This window comes from Bombina bombina, chromosome 5 (assembly GCF_027579735.1).
Source record: "Bombina bombina isolate aBomBom1 chromosome 5, aBomBom1.pri, whole genome shotgun sequence".
NCBI lineage: Eukaryota > Metazoa > Chordata > Amphibia > Anura > Bombinatoridae > Bombina > Bombina bombina.
In genome coordinates, this window is record NC_069503.1 from 102,865,362 (window position 1) to 102,885,313 (window position 19,952).

At 37.4% G+C, this 19,952-nt stretch overlaps 1 protein-coding gene across 1 annotated transcript in view; it reads left to right on the forward strand.

Annotated features, from left to right (window-relative positions):
- LOC128660005 (oocyte zinc finger protein XlCOF6-like) overlaps nucleotides 1-18,668 on the forward strand; it is a 34,547-nt gene extending 15,879 nt beyond the window's left edge. Inside the window, exon 2 of the mRNA XM_053713597.1 lies at nucleotides 922-18,668. Coding sequence (XP_053569572.1) covers nucleotides 1,231-3,288 — 2,058 coding nt within the window. The 5' untranslated portion in view covers nucleotides 922-1,230 and the 3' untranslated portion in view covers nucleotides 3,289-18,668. The remainder of the gene's footprint in view (nucleotides 1-921) is intronic.
- Nucleotides 18,669-19,952: the final 1,284 nt, after the last annotated feature.

A 19,952-nucleotide genomic window follows, 5' to 3' on the forward strand; every position in this document is an offset into this window, starting at 1 on the left:
AGTTGTAATCTCAAAGATCTCTGTAGAAATGTTTAGCTGTCATCAACAACTACATAGGAGTATGGTAAATTGTAGAGGATAGGTCAATAAATTGGAAACAGGATTCCTATATGGAAATGAAACTCCGTTACAGGGAAACCAGAATTACGTCAATTACTCTGCAACCAGGAATGTAAAAAGTGCTGAACAGCGAAATCCAAAGTTCTTAATTCCTGAGAGGTAACTAATAAATCCAGGTAGAACAAAATATAGAAAACTGAGAATTTCTATGGCTGTGTTCCTTGCTTGAACAAAATAACAAAGCACCTGTTAAACATCAAGGTAGCAGTTAAGTAGGGAGAGTGGGTTGGATTAACACACAGTAGTGTGACAGCGTGGTCCTAAAGGGAAAAGGATATAGATTCCTTACACCACCCCAGAACCGCCCCTGATTTGTGTGCTTAATTTTGCAGTAAATATTATTAAACTAATAAAGTTTTTGGCTGTTTATATAAATTAAACAACCACATCTGAAGCTTAAAAGTATTGTTAAAATCACTGCTTCTTACCCTCTCAAAACATCTCAAACTGATTATTAATCTGTAATGATTAAGAAATCATGTTCTCATCCAACTGGTTGAACATGAGCCGTGCATGACTGTATGTGCGCTTGCTTGTGCAATGTTAAATGAGGATGTTGGATGCCACCTCTCTTGCGTGAAATACAGGTGTACTTGTTCCCTGGCTGAGAACATAATGCAACATTATTTGTCATCATTTTTTAATTTATGATTTATAGGTAAATAAATTTAAAAATAAACAAAAAATGGAAGACATTTTGTTTTGTGTATAAACTAATAATATGATTTTTTTTATTTAAATGGATTATATTATAAAGAATACATATTGTTATTTTTCTTTCTTTAATTTCTTTTTATGTAGACAAACACATGAATAGTTCATATCAACCCTTCACTACAGCAAGCATCAGAATGATACTACAGACTCCAACACTTCAACACTAATGATTATTCACAAACATTGGGGAAATCACAGCAGATATTTAAAGAAGATGGTGAATTGGCAGGAACTGGGCAGCAATCATTATGTACAGAGAGTAATTTAGTCATCAAACAAGAGGACAAGAATTATGCCTTATCTAGTGAAATTATTATCCCTGAGGATAAGCCACAAACATTTACTGAGTTTTTAAAACATTTTAAAGAAGAGAAAAGTCCACAGTCTAGCCAAATGATTCATACAAAGGAGAAACATTTCAAATGTACAGAATGTGAGAAAAGCTTTAGATATGAGTTTCATCTCCTAGAACACCACAACATTCACACAGGTGAGAAGCCAAACACATGTACTGAGGGTGTCAAATGTTTTATACAAATGACAAAACGTCTAGCTCATGAAAGGACCCACATGGGGGAGAAATCATTTAGCTGTACAGAGTGTGGAAAAAGTTTTACACAAAAGAGTGATCTAAAAAAGCATGAAAGGATTCACACAGGAGAAAAGCCATTCACATGTACAGAGTGTGGAAAAAGTTTTAGACAAATAAGTAATCTGAAAAACCATGAAAGGATTCACACAGGAGAAAAGCTTTTCACATGTACAGAGTGTGGAAAAAGTTTTACAGAAAAGAGTAGTCTGAGAAAACATGAAAGGATTCACACAGGAGAAAAGCCTTTCACATGTGCAGAGTGTGGAAAAAGTTTTACAGAAAAGAGAAATCTCAAAAAGCATGAAAGGAGTCACACAGGAGAAAAGCCTTTCACATGTACAGAGTGTGGAATAAGTTTTACACAAATAAGTAGTCTGACAAATCATGAAAGGATTCACACAGGAGAAAAGCCTTTCACATGTACAGAATGTGGAAAAGGTTTTAAAGAAAAGAGTAGTCTAAGGAAACATGAAATGATTCACACAGGAGAAAAGCCTTTCAGATGTGCAGAGTGTGGAAAAAGTTTTACACATATGTGTAATCTGAAAAGGCATGAACAGAGTCACACAGGAGAAAAGCCTTTCACATGTACAGAGTGTGGAATAAGTTTTACACATATAAGTAGTCTGACAAATCATGAAAGGATTCACACAGGAGAAAAGCCTTTCACATGTACAGAGTGTGGAATAAGTTTTACACAAATAAGTAGTCTGACAAATCATGAAAGGATTCACACAGGAGAAAAGCCTTTCACATGTACAGAGTGTGGAAAAAGTTTTACAGAAAAGAGTAGTCTGAAAAAACATGAAATGATTCACACAGGGGAAAAGCCTTTCACATGTACAGAGTGTGGAAAATGTTTTACAGAAAAGAGTGATCTGAAAAGACATGAAAGGATTCACACAGGGGAAAAGCCTTTTACATGTACAGAGTGTGGAATAAGTTTTACACAAATAAGTAGTCTGACAAATCATGAAAGGATTCACACAGGAGAAAAGCTTTTTACATGTACAAAGTGTGGAAAAAGTTTTACAGATAAGAGTAATCTGAGAAGACATGAAAGATTTCACACTGGGGAAAAGCCTTTCATATGTACAGAGTGTGGAAAATGTTTTACAGAAAAGAGTTCTCTGAAAAGGCATGAAAGGATTCACACAGGGGAAAAGCCTTTCACATGTACAGAGTGTGGAAAAAGTTTTACACAGAAGTGTGATCTGAAAAATCATGAAAGAAGTCACACAGGAGAAAAGCCTTTTACATGTACAGAGTGTGGAAAAAGTTTTACAGATAAGGGTAATCTGAGAAAACATGAAATGATTCACACAGGGGAAAAGCTTTTTGCATGTACAGAGTGTGGAAAAAGTTTTACAGGGAAGAGTGATCTGAAAAATCATGAAAGAAGTCACACAGGAGAAAAGCCTTTCACATGTACAGAGTGTGGAAAAAGTTTTACAGAAAAGAGTAGTCTGAGAAAACATGAAAGGATTCACACAGGAGAAAAGCCTTTCACATGTACAGAGTGTGGAAAAAGTTTTACAGAAAAGAGAAATCTCAAAAAGCATGAAAGGATTCACACAGGAGAAAAGCCTTTCACATGTGTAGAGTGTGGAAAAAGTTTTACACATATGTGTTATCTGAAAAGGCATGAACAGAGTCACACAGGAGAAAAGCCTTTCACATGTACAGAGTGTGGAATAAGTTTTACACAAATAAGTAGTCTGAGAAAACATGAAAGGATTCACACAGGGGAGAAGCCTTTCACATGTACAGAGTGTGGAATAAGTTTTACACAAATAAGTAGTCTGAGAAAACATGAAAGGATTCACACAGGGGAGAAGCCTTTCACATGTACAGAGTGAGGAAAAAGTTTTACAGAAAAGAGTAGTCTGAGAAAACATGAAAGGATTCACACAGGAGAAAAGCCTTTCACATGTACAGAGTGTGGAAAATGTTTTACAGAAAAGAGTAGTCTGACAAATCATGAAAGGATTCACACAGGAGAAAATCCTTTCACATGTACAGAGTGAGGAAAATGTTTTACAGAAAAGAGAGATCTGAAAACGCATGAAAGGATTCACACAGGAGAAAAGCCTTTCACATGTACAGAGTGTGGAAATAGCTTTACACAAATGAGTAATCTGAGAAAACATGAAAGGATTCACAAGGGAAGACACCTTTCACATGTTTAGAAAGTGGAAAAAGGTTTTTATTTAAATCAGGTATCACAAAACACCAAATATTTACACACAAATAAACTTTATTTACACAGTGTACAAACTTTTTTACAATTATCCTAAAGAGGACAAACTCTCTAAATAGAAGCATCAAAAGAGATTTTATTGTAATAATACTTTCTAAATCCTAGTTATAGAAGCCTTGGATTGGAAGTGCTCTCCTGCTGTCCTTTGTGCCTCTATATATGTGCACTTCAGTTTCTCTCATATAAATGTGATAGAATCCAAATACGACACAGGAATATACAAATCTGCCCTCATACTGACCAGTTTAGACAACTATTCATTACCAAAACACCCCCAGTGTTGTTTATTAATATGACAGTGTTAGGAGTTGTACGTTTGATTCACATAGGGGAGAAAATAATTACATTTACATTTAGCGTACTATGTACTCCTGTTACTGAGAGGAAATATGACCAATATTCATAAGTATAAAACAAATATGTTTAATGGTGATTATATTAAAATCCCATATGGGTAGACAATCTAAAAAACAATACTTAAAAATGTAGTAAAAGCTTTTATCTAGACACCGGTGTCAATATGTATCAGATATTCGTAAATAAAAATAATAAAAATAGCAATCCTGAGAGGGTGGAGCCAGCACTGGATAGTGATGGCCGCACTTTAGGTGTGCTCCGGTGCCATGGCCCACTAAAGTACTGTTTTAGTTACATAGAACCGATAACAAACACCTCAAGTGGCTGACCCAACACCCTGGATATGTGACAGAACAGTTGCGACCCGGCAGACAGCAAAGTTTACACGAATTGTGATGAATTAGATGCCGCTCTATCTGTGCCGTACCTGAGTGTTACAAAACCAGCTGCAAGCAAGATACGGATCACCGCTATTCTATCTTTTGCAAGAGGCAATCTCTCGACATACCCGGATGGCACTTACCCGGTAAGGAGTATAGATTCCAGGGCTCTCTAGCAGACGGTGTTGCTGAGGTCTGCGCACTCTGACGACGGGCCGACATCAGCCCAGCCGCCATTTTAAATAGCCTACACAGTAGATCGGGCCGTTGCTCAGTGCGCAGGCTATCTCTTTCATAGTGTTGGGCACATCTGAAGTTAAGGACATGTGTGAACATGGGACAAATATATGCTTTGACATGATCTCCCTTAATACATGAGTGCTGTCTATATAAGGCTACAAGTTTACCGCTCTCTGTACAAGCATTACAATATTGCTGGAAAGGATAAATATTTTGCCAAATGTTTGGTGCACAGTGACCTGACTTTTACATAAATGATATACAATAAAATCTATTCAAGCAACACAGCACAAGTCATGTTACAGCTGTCTGGGAAACAGGGAATAAAAAGATGACCATTTCTTCCACGTGCATCTAGAGGGGGATATAAATCACAACGTTGTTTATGTGAAAACATGCGACATACCTCCCTCATAACAAATACAGTTTAGAGACTGCACCCTAGACATAATATTGGGGTTTATTCATTATTATCATAGCAAAGGAGACAACCCTGGCTACGAGAGTTACTTCTTAGAAGTGACTTCCTGAAAGAATAAACTTGGGGCATTAAAAGATAATTCATTTATCAGAACGGTTGTTACAATTATACACCATAATTATTCTAGTTTGATAAGCAAATAATAAGGTGTGACGTGTGTCACTTGCACAGAATCTGAAACCGGAAACGGTGACGTCTAACAAAATGTCTTCTAGGAAAAATCCACAGGAAGGAAAACATACTAAGAGTTCTAGCCAAAGCAACCCATCAATGGATAAATATTTCAAAGCAGCTTCTCCTAGGAAGCAAAAAGAAGCCCCCTTATTGTCACAAAAACCACACCATTCATCTAATTCTTCAGATTCTGGATCAGAGGAGGAGGATAGTCTGGTCTCAGTGCCACAATCTATAATATCTTCTATTCCTTCAAAACAAGATTTTTCTGCACTTATTGTACAAGTGAAACAGTGCATTAAGGAAGAGATTTCTGAACTAAAAAAAGATGTCGCAGAAATTGGTAACATAGTGGCCAATCTAGAGGAGAATATTCAAGAGCACAACACATGTATAACAAATACGAGCAACCAATTAGCCCAACAAGATCAAGCTATTATACAGCTTGAAGACAAAATAGAGGATCTAGAAAACCGATCCAGACGGCAAAACATCAGGATACGGGGGATACCAGAAGAGGTTGACACATCAGTCCTAACCGAATATCTTCAATCTCTGTTTTCCCAACTTCGGGACCCAACAGACCACACTACCGTGAGCATTGATAGAGCCCATAGGGCTCTGAGACCCAGAGCCCCTGATTCAGCTCCTCCTAGGGACGTGATAGCCAAAATCACTAACTACCAGATGAAAGAGCAAATTATGGCGGCGGCAAGAGAAAAACGCCCCATCCAAAAAGATGGTATAACCCTTCAATTTTTTGCTGATCTATCAACTAGAACTCTTGCAAGAAGAAAAGAATTATCTACGCTCACTAAACATCTCCAAACCAGGAACATAAACTATAGATGGGGTCACCCTTTTCAGCTGATAGTAGTTTGGAAGAACAGGAGGGCAACTTGTTCCTCAACTTTGGAAATTGAAGATTGTTGCAAGAAGTTAGAAATTCCTTCTCCAACACCGGATCTTGACCCCAAGCAAGATTCTAACCCAGCAGCCAACCCTCGAGCACCCCCTATGCCACAACGTAAAGAGTGGCAAATGGTCCTCAGTAAAAGATTGAAGAACACCTCACTTCTGGATTCCAGAGCCCAATTGGGCTGAGCATTGAACAATTCTATGGTATCCTTTAAGATCCTGGTTACAGGAGTATGTGGATTTTGGTTTATATTAAGTTTGTATTGCATTGTCATGTTAATACATCTTCAGGTAAAAAAAAAATAATTTTTGTGTATTTATCACAAATACTTAGTGGGCTAGGTTATTTCCAATTTGGATTTCTTAGCCATTTCCCTCTGGTATTTTTACAGGTTGTAAATTATTCTGGTTACTTATGTTCATACTGTTAAGATGTTTTTAGGTTATTTAGTTGTTTTTTTTTTCCTTTTGCATAGAAATTATATCAAGTATATGGGTACTTCAATAGATACGGAGCAGGAGCAGGTGAGGTAAAATGATGACTGACGCTTTTGTTCAAATATTATTACAGAATGTGAAAGGTTTCAATGTTCCTCAAAAGAGGTCACTAGCTGTAAGAGATATACTACAAAAAGGAGGGGAAATAGTGGGGCTTCAGGAGACCCATTTTAAAAAGGGGTCAATCCCGAAATATATACATAGTAGCTTTACTCAACATTATCACAGCACACACAATAACAAAAAGATTAATGGAGTAAGCATTCTTATTAACAAATCAATACCATTCAAACTAATAGATCAAAACAAGGACACAGAGGGCAGATTTTTAGCTATTAGCGGTATCCTCTATAATAAGATGGTAACACTGGTAAACATATACGCACCAAATCAGGGACAAGCGGCCTTTTTTAAATTGTTACTACCCAAAATTCAAGACATCCAAAAGGGCCAATTGATAGTCATGGGAGACTTTAATTTGCCCATCAATCCCAAACTTGACAGCTCTAATCCTAAAATAAATATAACAAAAGCAACATCTAAATCCATGTGGAATTTTATTAGAATTTTAGGCCTACACGACCCATGGAGAGTGTCACATCCTAAACAAAGAGATTACACATTTTTCTCCAACCCAAACAAATAATACTCTAAAATTGATTTCATATTACTTGACCATCTAACCTTGGCACAGGCCGTCAATTCTTGTATCTCACATACAGCATGGTCAGACCATTCTATGGTCAAGTGTTCCATTAATTGGCCTTCAGCTCCTTTAAGGGATTCTACATGGAAATTAGAGGAGTCTTTATTACTAGACCCACTGGTGCAAGAAACAATGGAAATAAGGGAATTCTTTGATAGAAATGTACAGGAAGATATGACCCCGTCCACAATCTGGGAAGCCCATAAGTGTTATATAAGAGGAATACTGATTAAAATTAGAGCAAACAAAGTTAAGCAACAGAGAGAGGAATATCATCATATAGCAAAAGAATTAGAAAATCTAGACTATTTACACAAACTTCATCCACAAAACGAAGATACTCTCCATCAATTAAATTTTTACAAATCTAAAATGATGTCGCACCTACATATAAAAGCTCAAAACACAGCATACAAACTAAAACAGAAATTTTACTGTGAAGCTAACAAACCTGGACGATTACTTTCCAGATCACTTAAAACTAAACAGGCAAAATCATACATAGACTCTATAAATAATTCTAGTGGTGAGAAGGTTGAAGATACAAAACGAATTGCAGACACTTTCAAAACTTATTACCATACTCTATATAACCTATTTCCCGACAGGTCAAGTACGGATCATAAAATTAAATGTATGACATATCTAGATAACGTCCATGTCCCGACAATCTCTGAAACAGACAGGGAGATCTTACAAGCTCCAATAAATAGTAAGGAAGTTGGCGAAGCAATAAGATCACTGAAACCGGAAAAAGCACCGGGACCAGACGGTTTCTCCGGGTCATATTATAAACTATTTTCCCAGTTCCTAATACCACACTTATTAAAGACTTTCCAACAGGTTGATGCTGGAGACATTCTGCCAGAATCCATGTTACAAGCACATATCACTATTATCCCTAAACCGGGCAGAAATGCCGATACACCCTCTAATTTTCGCCTAATTTCCTTGTTAAATATACTGTTAAATTTTTATTTTATTTTCAAAAATAAAAATAATTATAATACATTTGTTTAGGAGGCGCAGCTCCTGTACTTCACATAAGCGAAAACAGCCAATTTCTACTTATTAGCATGATACAACCAGTTACCTTCATTAATACCAAAAAACACAATTTTTTTTTTAAAAAAATAGCTTCTTATATATTTACATATTTTAACTACCAAGATATCAATTATAAACCTATCCATATTAATGACTGAGCTATGAATGAAACTACAAATGTCTATGTGAGCGTCATTGTAGGTCTATATCATCTTCGAAACCCTCTTATCTATTCAGTATGTGTCCTCTGTCAGTATAACAGTTAGCGAGAGATTTCCGCTTTCAACAACTAAGAATTATTGGATGGTACGAAGGATATATTCATTTACTAACCTTATTTCTCAGAGCCTAAGTTCCTAATCCCTTAAAATATCAAAAATTAGTCTGCTTAGCCTTGATCTGGGGAGGAGAGGAAAAGAGGGAGGGGGCGAGAGGAAGAAAGAAGAAAAAAAGAAAGAAAAAAAAAAAATGAAGGAAATTATATGGTAGTATACTAAACTATGAGTAGAGTGGCATTAGTGCTATATACCTGTAGGGGGAAATATATCAAACTCTTCAAAAGCTATTGATCGAACCATACTCTAGGTAGGAGACCCAGCTCTATTTGGCGTTGTACCCAGACTGAGGACTTGAATTTATTCACCACTTGTCTCTGTATCTCTAAAGGGAGTGAATAGATATACCTCTTCCATTTACTGAAGAATCTGGTGATCATTTTTGGATTATTGACTTTTACCTGACACTGTTCCATCACCATTTGATGTTGCACTTCTTTTAAAAAGTCTGTGAACTTAGGTGATTTATGATATTTCCAATTTTTTAATATTATATTGCGAGCTGTCAAGATTGATAGATTCAAAAATCTATTGTTAGGTGTCGCGGGCGAGAATTTGCATAAAAATATTATTTGGTGTGGAGTAACTTTAAATTTTATCCCCATTAATTTACCTATCCAGAAATTTGTCTTTTGCCAAAATTGAAATATTTTGGGGCACTCCCAGAAGCAATGCAAAAAATCTGTCTGTTCTTTACTGCATTTGGGGCAGTTCTTATTCTCAGGACGCCATTTTGCCAAACTAGTAGGCGTTAAATACGCCCTATTTAATAGTTTCATGTTGGATTCCTTCCACGAATGCATACATGTCGCCCCAGCTGCAAGAGTGATACTCTGTGTAAAGGTATCACTCTCTACCTCCATTTTTTCTTTAGCCCATTTTGATGATATTTCAATTATATTTTTCTGACCCAGAAGTTTCATAATTACACCATAAATTATGGAGATAGAATTCACCCCCTCACTATATTGTGTAATAATATTCTGCAAATATTTACTGTCAATCTCCGGACCCGATTCTTGCCTTAAATTCTCTACCCAATGCCTAATTTGCAAAAAAGCAAAAAAACTAAATTTTGGAATATCGAACTGTTGTGTTATAGTTTCAAAAGAGTGGAGCCGCAAATTGCTCCCATCACATAGCTGGATCACATATTTCACTCCTCGTTCAGCCCATAGCTCAAATATTGATGGGTTATGGGCTGCTGGGAAACTAGGATTGCCACATATAGGTAAAAATTCTGATTTTCGAAAATCAATTACCAGTTCCTTATATACTTTCTGCCAAGCCTGTACAATATACTTAAAGGTGTGAAGATAATTAACTGGGTCTGGAAGCTTACTTGCTGGGTGGTGTAGAATCGCCTTAAGATTAAACGGCTTTATCAATATCGACTCCAAGTCATAATACGTAACCAGATTTTTTTCGGTAATCCAGTCCAAAGCAAATTTCACGACAGCTGCATAGTTATAGAACTTTAAGTTGGGACAAGCCATTCCACCAAAAGCTTTAGGTAATGTTAACTTATGAAGTGATATACGTGGTTTCTTACCTTGCCAGATGAATTGATTAAAAAATCTATTAAGGAGGAGATGATCTTTTTTGTATAACAAAAGGGGAAGATTCTGTAGGAAATATAGAATTTTAGGGAGTAGAACTACTTTGATCAGCATTATTCGGGCCGTAAGCGAGAGGGGGAGATTGCTCCAACTCCGTAATTTAGACAGTAGTCCCTTAATACATTGTTTGAGATTGAGCTCATACCAGCGACTGGGATCCCTAGTTAACCTGATTCCTAGGTATGTGATCTGTAGCGATTCTATAAATGGATGCCGGCTCTGACCTAGAGGTTTACGGATCCACATGATCTCAGATTTTTCATAATTTATTTTATATCCTGAAAAGGAGCTAAAGAGATTAAATATTTCCAGAAGACGAGGGATAGAGTCCTGTGTGTTACTAAGAAATAGAAGGAGGTCATCTGCATATAACGAAAGAACTATCTTATGGCTCCCTACCTGAATACCATGTAGTTCCTTCCTTAGATACATTGCCAGTGGTTCAAGAGACAGATTAAATAGGAAAGGCGACAGCGGGCATCCTTGCCGCGTACCTCGACCGAGAATAACCTTTTCAGTTGCTTCCCCATTTACTATAATTGTGGAGGTTGGTGCCTTGTAAAGCTGTGATATAAATTGTTGGAAATTACCAGCTATACCAAATTTCCCCAAAACCGTTATTAAATGATCCCATATAATGGAATCGAATGCTTTCTCAGCGTCGATCGTGAGAATAGCAAGATCTGGCTTAATATAAGATCTCTGTCTTTCCACTTTATTCCAAAAGAAATCCAGAACCAATTGCACTTTCCTCAGGTTCTTGACAGGATTCCTTCCTGTCATAAAACCGGTCTGATCCTGATGCACCAGATAACCTAAAGGCACTTTTAATCTATTAGCAAGAATGTAAGTAAGAATTTTATAATCTTGATTCAAGAGTGAGATAGGCCTGTAGGAAGAGGGCAATTCAAGATCTTTATCTTTCTTTGGAATCAAAACTATGTTGGACGCCGCGAACAAGCACGACTGTGACTTGTTCTGGGTGTAATAGTTATTATAAAGTTGAACCAGCACCGTCGGAACCTGATCGAGAAGCAATTTATAGAATTCTGCTGGGAGAGAGTCTGGCCCGGAAGCTTTCCCGAGTTTTAACTTTTTAATAGAGTTAATGACTTCTTCCAGAGAAATAGGATCATTCAGTCTTAGCAGATCCTCTCTCGTGATTTGAGGCATGGTGAACCCTTGCCAGAATTGTTGTTTCGACGATATATCTATCTGTTTAGCTGCATATAGTTCTTGGAAGGTCTGAAAAAAAACTTCACTAATTCCGGCAGGATCAGTCACCCTGTTGTTTCTAAATTTAACTGCAGTGATAAAATTCTTCTGTTGTCTAATCTTAACAATTCTAGCTCGATATTTAGCTGACGTACCTTGAGCCCCAGAATATATGGCCTTCAATTTAAGTTCTTCTGATATCGAGTTTTGTTTCAAAAAAAGATCATAGAGCGCTTTGCTCTCCTTGTATTTAAGCCACTGCTCTGGCAAAGGATTACTTAAATATTTCCTATAGTTGTTGCTTAAGGTATTCGCGAGTTGCTCCTCCCTTTTCCCCCAAATTGTTCGAATCCTAGCCAAGTATGCCTTTATCTCCTCTGAAAACCGCTTTCACCGTTTCCCAGAGAATTTCTGGTCTATTTATATAGTCTTTATTCTCGGCCCTAAATTGATACCATCTGTTCTTAACCCATTTTTTAAAGTGCAAATTATGATAGAGGTATTGAGGAAAGTAAAACCTAGTATTTTTCAACCTGCTCTTATCACTTATTCCAATCTCTAGTGTGATAGTAGCATGGTCAGAGACCAGGATCTCACCAATGTCTGCCCGAATTTGCATTCTAGCCATGTGTTTAGAGATTAGAAAATAATCTATTCTAGAAAAAGAGGAGTGGGCGCGTGAAACACACGTATACTCGCGGCGATCCGGGTTTTGTCCCCGCCATACATCGTATAGAGCTAACTTCTTCCTAAACATTTGGAGGATATCAGTTTCCCTGGCCTTTCTCGGCAAGAATCTTGTCTTGGATCTGTCTAGAATATGCGAGAAAGCCATATTGAAATCCCCTACCACCACTAAATTTTTCCCCGTATGCATAAATAATTTTAAACTTAAATCTTCCCAAAATCCTTTATCGATCAGGTTGGGACCATATATATTACAGAAAACAAAATTAGAACCGTCAATTTCGATCTCCATAATCTGATATCTCCCATTAGAGTCATTTTCTCATGTAATAATTTTACAGTCCAACTGTTTCCTTATTAAAATAGCGAGGCCTCTCTTTGCTTTATCATATGGGGTAAATAATATCTCCCCCACCCACTTAGATCTAAGTTTAACTGCTTCTTTTGGTCTGAGATGGGTCTCCTGGATAAATGCTATGTCTGGCTTTTGGAGTCCGAGATGTCTAATAATCAATTTCCTTTTGCTAGGGCATGAGATCCCCCCAACATTCCAGGATACTAATTTCAACTTAACCATCTAAATAAATGGCCGAGAGAAAAAAAAAAAAAAAGGGAATACGCTCCCCACCCCATTCCCCCTCCTCAAATCTACTGGATTCCTAATGTCATCTACCTCGCTTCCCCCCCAGTTACGTATTGTTAAAATTCTATTTATGTGTTTAGGCATTCCTATACCTATATCGTTCCCCAGCACAACCAACATTATCACTTCTTCTTGCCTCATCCTCATTCCTTTCTTTATGGGACCCTTCTCCTACCTTACTTCCTTTATTGTAAACCTAAACTCTGGCAAAATATTTTAATCTCTTCCGGCTTCGTAAAGCTGTGAGATTCGCCATCTTTTTCCAAAATTACCTTAGCAGGATATACCAATCTTGCCTTTAAATTAGCTTTAATCATTTTAGAGTAGTAAGGGGCCATTTCCCTGCGCCTGTTTTGAGTTTCTATTGAAAAATCCTGAAATATTAAAATTTTGTGGGAGCCAATCATGAGATTGTTATTTTTACGGTATAATCTGAGGATATGGAATTTGTCTTGGAAATTCAAAAATTTAATAATTACTGCTCGCGGTCTTACCTGAGTATCTGGACTTCCTCTAGGAGGGCCTAATCTATGTGCTCTCTCTATCGGGATTCTTATGTTTTCAATGTTACTACCAAGTAATTTGGGGAGTTGTGTAGCAGCAAAATTTATCAGATCTTGAAACTCTGCCGTTTCCGGTAGCCCAACAACCCTGAGGTTGTTGCACCGTGCCCTATCCTCAAGTTCTTCTAATTTAGCTTGTAGTGAGAGAAGTCTGACCTCATGCGAGTTAGTCATCTGATCCTTTGTTACTGCTCTATCTTCTAGATCTGAGACTCTCGGTTCAATTTAATTCATACGAGTTGCAAACTGCTTTATTTCATTGGTAACTGTTGCCATTTCTTGTTTTAAAACTTCAAATTGTGGCATAACTAGCTCAGAGATCTGTTGGATTAATGAAGTATTGTCTAAAGAGCTCACCGCTAGTTCATTCTGACTTTGCGTGTCTGAACTGCTTTCACTGGACTTAGATTTTTTATCTTTAGTTTTAGGTGGCATGCTGGGTGAAGAGGGTTTAGAATGTGATATATATCTTTCCATATATTCGGTGAAAAGGTGAATCGTGACTTATACAAAATCTAATTAAAAACTTAGTCCTAACCGTGTTAATTAGTGCTAAAGGTACAGAACCTCTAATTATAGGCTAATACTGATACCTAGAACTTCTAAGAGAGCTTGAAAATAGGTGCAGCTCAAACAACAATATCAGACCAGCCTTCAAACCTGCTGGAATGTATAGACACAGTGAGTGTGATGTGATATGTCAAAACAAAAAAACAAAAAAAACAGTGAATCAAAAAATCCTATTGTGCTTACTTCAGTACAGAGCCATCATGAATCAACAGAGCATCACACAATACATATGTTAATCATAATATCCATAAAAGAAAAAAAAAGAAAAAAAAATAGTGGGCACACCACGCATAAACTATTCAATATTAACTCAAAATACTTATTTCCAATGCAGCACAGTCACAGTACTATTCAAATCTACACCATTTTATGTATCAGAGATAGAAACCTAAAAAGGTGAAAACCTTGCTAGCTGGCAACCTATTTCTTATCGATTCCTTTTTATCAGTTACCAATAATATGCAGTATATTCATAGTATGCATAATAAATCTCTGTGTGTTACTTAATAGAGAGGGGCATGGATCTATATAAATGCAACACACAAGTTCTCCACTTTCCTTTCTCTTTATTTGAATACTATGGGTAATAACCTTTTCTATCCCTTCCTCTCCAGACCTCTTTCCCCTTTTTTTCCCCCTTAAGAAGAAATGCTCAGCATTAAGCTATAGTGTGGGGAAAGATGCCTCGGGGGATATATTTATTAATTTATATTACCCAGTGCTTTTCAGGACAGTTTCCTAGGGGAGAACTTATGTTTAAGCCCTTTATTGGCAGCTAAACCTACATGCGCTTAACCACTATTACTAGGCAGACTTAATAGATAAAATAGCTTTATCAAATACACATAATGGCCTCAGATAGATCAAATGATAATATTGACATATGTTGGCATATTCAGTATATCCTTGCTCCACGGATTGTACTGGTCTAAAAGTTATAAGTTATAGCCAAGAAGTCACAGTTCCTGTAACAATCAAAAATTAGAGACTTGTTCAAGCAAAACAAAAAATTATTTTAACAGTTCTATTTCTTTTGGGGTCTGGATATATTTTCAGTAGAGTAAGCAGTTCAAATGTTATGCCAGGGTTCTATATGAGATAACATTTCTTAGTGTCACTTTATATAGAGAGTGCGTCCCCAAAAACTCCTTAAATGAGCACAAACAAGAAGAATTTTCTGTATTGGGGGCAGAAACTCTTATTTTCAGAATGTCTCCGCTTTATTTCTCAAGGTCCATGCTGAAATTGATTTAATAGTCCCAATTAAGGCCCTGGCTAAAGGAGAGGGCAGGCCTGTTTTAACTCCAATTAGGGGATAATTGTGCCCCTCCAGATCAGAGACTCCTGACTGTTAAAGCGTTTAATTACAAGTTGCAATAATCTGGCATAGATTCCTTCCAGTAGTCTTACCGGACCGGGCAGTACAAACCATGCCCCAGCAACCAGGATCACTTCGTTGTCCTCGATGTCCACTCACCAGCTGGTTACACTGATTCCGCCGATAGTTCCGGCGCGCAGGTATGCCCCTCTTGTGCGGAGTAGTTACCGTGATAGAGCCAACCCAGCTGCAGGATCCACAGGAAGACCGCCAAACATAGCGGAACGGAAAGGGCCGCAGCTCCCGGACACCTCCGTGAACGCCGCCCCAGCCACCGCAGACAGGACTCCACTCCTCTCCTGGGCCTCCAGATAAGTATCCTCAAAGCCGGGTTCTTTAGGTCTTAAGGTGTGCTGTAGTTATGGTGTGGTTGTGCTGGTTGCAAGAACGCCTTCCAGGCGTCGTGACTCTGCTCCAGAGTCGATCTGCAGGGATTTCTGTCGGCCTCTGCTGTATAGATTCCAAGCCAGGTGTTTCTCGCCGGCCAAGGAACAAACGCAGGTGGGGTTAGATCGAAGTTGCCCTTCACATCAGAGCGCTGTGCTAGCATGCAACCTGCTGCTAGCTCCTCCCCTTCCGACCGGATGTGGGCCTCCAGACTTAATAAATTATTACCGACATTGATTTCCCCAGATCAGGTGGGGTTTGTACCGCGGAGAGAGGCGAGAGATAATACCGTCAAACTTTTAAACATTTTGGAATATATTAATAACAATGATATCCCATCGGTATTGTTATCTACGGATGCTGAGAAAGCGTTCGATAGATTGGATTGGACCTTTCTTGAAACTACACTCATTAAATTTAATTTTCCATTCTCTTTCATAAACAAAATTATGGCCCTATATTCTTTTCCCACAGCACAAATTAGAGTAAACGGTACGCTTTCTGAACAGTTTGAAATTCGAAATGGAACGCGGCAGGGTTGCCCACTTTCCCCACTATTATTCATTCTTTCATTAGAAATATTTGCATGCAAAATTCGACTAAATGACTCTATAAAAGGTATAAAAATCAACCAGAGGGAATATAAACTCTCTATGTTCGCAGATGATGTTTTGATGTCCCACGCTAACCCTCTTGTCTCTCTCTCCGTGGTGCAAACAGCCCTACTAGAATACGGAGCGGTTTCAAACTTCTTGATAAATGCCAATAAATCACATTTACTTCCATTACACTTATCTACCTCTGACATAACCACTATTCAGAACAAAAGCTCCTTTGTGGTACAACAGAAACCCATTAAATACCTAGGGATATACCTCTCGAGCAATTTAGATACAATTCGAACAATCAACTACTCTAAGCTACTAAATAACATCTCCAATCAGGCCTCATCATGGATGTCAAAAATACTTCTTGGATAGGAAGGGTAAATTCGGTCAAAATGGTACTATTGCCAAAGATCCTATACATCCTTCAGGCATTACCACTCCCGAACACCAACACCTATATACAGAAACTTCAAAAAGTGATATTTAAATATATTTGGAAAAAAAGACCATCCAGAGTAAATCAGTCATCCATGTATGCACACAAAAATATGGGAGGTTTGGGGGTACCTAATATATTATTATATAAACAGGCTATTTCACTACAAAGAATTCTAGAGTGGTGCAGATACGACCCCACAGATTCAAAACACTGGGTACAAATGGAACATGACATTTCGGGAATGTCTCAACTAGGGGGGTCATGTTGGTTACCCAACTCACTATCAAAATCTCAACTTTCCCACTCTTCCACAATAATGAATACTATTTCGGATTGGAAACACATACGTGACAAATATAAAGGCATATCTAGTACTTACTCACCCTTAACTCCAATTTTAGCAAACCCCGAATTCGCGGAGGGCAAGGAATATAATATAATAAGTGTCAACAGCCTAAAGGGACACATCCCAATTACATTAATAACCAAACTAGGTAAATTACTACCCAGGAATGAACTAGGGGACCTGGGCAACAGGTTTTTCGACCAATGGTTACGATACCATCAAGTCAGCCATTATATAGCGACACACAGAAATAGGACAAACTTACTGAGAACACCAACAACTTTTGAACTTATGTGTATTTCTAAAGATCCACAAAAAGGGATAATCTCCATATTGTATAAACTTCTGCTCACTGCTACATCCCCCAAACCACATAGTTATGTAAAAGGCTGGGAGAGAGAACTATTGGGGAAACAAGACCCTAAGATCTGGGACAACATTTTCCAAAGCATAGCCCATTCCGCACACACAACGTACGCATTAGAAACAAACTACAAAATATTATTTAAATGGTACCTTACACCAAACAGAATGAAGTATTTGTTTCCTTCAGCTAATGAAAAGTGTTGGAGATGCAAGCAAGAGGTGGGTGACATGGGTCACATCTGGTGGACATGTACAAAAATTAAAACTTTTTGGGTGAAAATAACAGATGAAATAAACAAGGCCTTATCGAGTAATTTAGCTCCTACTCCACTAGTTTGCTTATTTAATGTACTAAAGGAGATTAGGTGTTCAATTAGGAGAAACATTGGGCATATCATGCTCAATGCAGCTAAACAACTAATAGCTTCTGCATGGAGATCCGATAGGATTCCCACGATTGAAACATGGTTAGAAAAAATTAAGAGCACCCTGATGCTGGAGAGATACTTCTATCTTAAAACTAACCGCTTAACTTTGTATAGCGAAATGATGTTTTATTGGGAGTCATATATGGGCTCCAGGTAGGACAAATAGGAGATTCGACACCTATGTTTGTTTATTTTGCACACCTCATTTTATCTTTTAGACTGTGCTAACCTGTCCTTCCATAATATATTACCCATTTAGAGATCAAGAGAAAAAGGAAATGAACTCTGCAAGTATTAGTTGAAGTTGTTTTTTTTTGTTTGTTTTTTGCTTATTGTTGTTAAATACTGATTTTGTTTCTTTTTGATATCATAGATGCATTGTGATAGTTTAGGGGATTCTAACTCTACAGCCTTGATATATGAAAGAGAAAATGTGAATCAATGTTTTCCTAGGATATTGTAACTGTAAACTATAATTGTTTGACTTAGCTAGGATTTGTGGAGAGACTTTTTGTTACATCACTATGCATCTACTTGGATTGTAAAAAGTATATGTTGGAAAATCAATAAAGGAATATTGATAATAAAAAAAAATAGCAATCCTTATTCACTTATATATGATGACAGTAAAAGTCGTATTATAGTTGTGATACTAAATAGGAGGAACACTTCGTATAAAGTTGTATACAACATATATAAACTTCTAGCAGATATAACATTAAGATTCTTCAGATTTGTTTAGATCATACTGTGAATACAAAATCTGAAGCAAAAAGTAATCTGCACTTAAACCAAATGGTTTTCAGGTGTTGTTATCGAGTTAGATAACATTAGAGATGCATACTTGTTTAAATCGGAGATGATATTTCTGGTAATAGTCTAAATCCAACGAATATTAATCACAAACTTGCAGATATTAAGAAGATAAAGTCTCTAACTGTACCAATAAAAGAAGCAAGCTGCAATGGTGTTACTTAGATTGTTTTCTTTTCCTGTTTGAGTTGTTATGCAGTAAATTTTGTATCACAGTCATGTTAGTTTTCTCAATTTGTCATGATTATCACGATTAACACATTTATGAGTGTAAGTTGATTGTAAGCAATTAATAAATACAAATCTTCGGCTCTACGGCCAAATAGTACCTTATATTCCAGTTCACAGTGCACTATAAAAGATGTTATTTGGTGGTGGGGGTGAATCTCCAGTATTTCAAATGGAGTTCAAGTGTACAGTCTCACCTATGGAAAGCGATCTGGAGCAATCTGGATGCTGGTCACTTCACCTTTATTTCCCTTTTGTGAATCATTTTGTTGGGGTAGCAGTTCTGCTACACAGGCCTCTCCTGTTTGAGACGGGTCTTTGGAGTGTCATTGTGGGACCTCTATGAATCCGGTCTTTACCTCCTGTCCGTACTCTGTGTTCTTGGATTTATTTGTCCAGTTCTTTGCTGGGGTAGCAGTTCTGCTATACGGGCTTTTTTGCTGCTTAAGACGGGTCCTTGGAGTATTAATGCCGGACCTCTGTGGATCCGTTTTTTACTCCTCTCCGTGTTCTGTATCTTTGAATCAATATATCAAGTTCAACGCGTTTCGGCTGGGGAGCCTTTTATAGCTCTGTTCATTTACATCTTCTGTTTTCTTAACTCCTTAAAGGAATACTGAACCCAAATTTTTTTCTTTCATGGTTCAGATAGAGCATGCAATTTTAAGCAACTTTCTAATTTACTTCTATTATCATTTTTTCTTCATTCTCTTGCTATCTTTATTTGAAAAAGAGGGCATCTAAGCTAAGCAAATGTTTGGTTCAGAACCATGGTCAGCACTTGTTTATTGGTGCTGTCCAATCAGCAAGGACAACCCTGGTTGTTCACCAAAAATG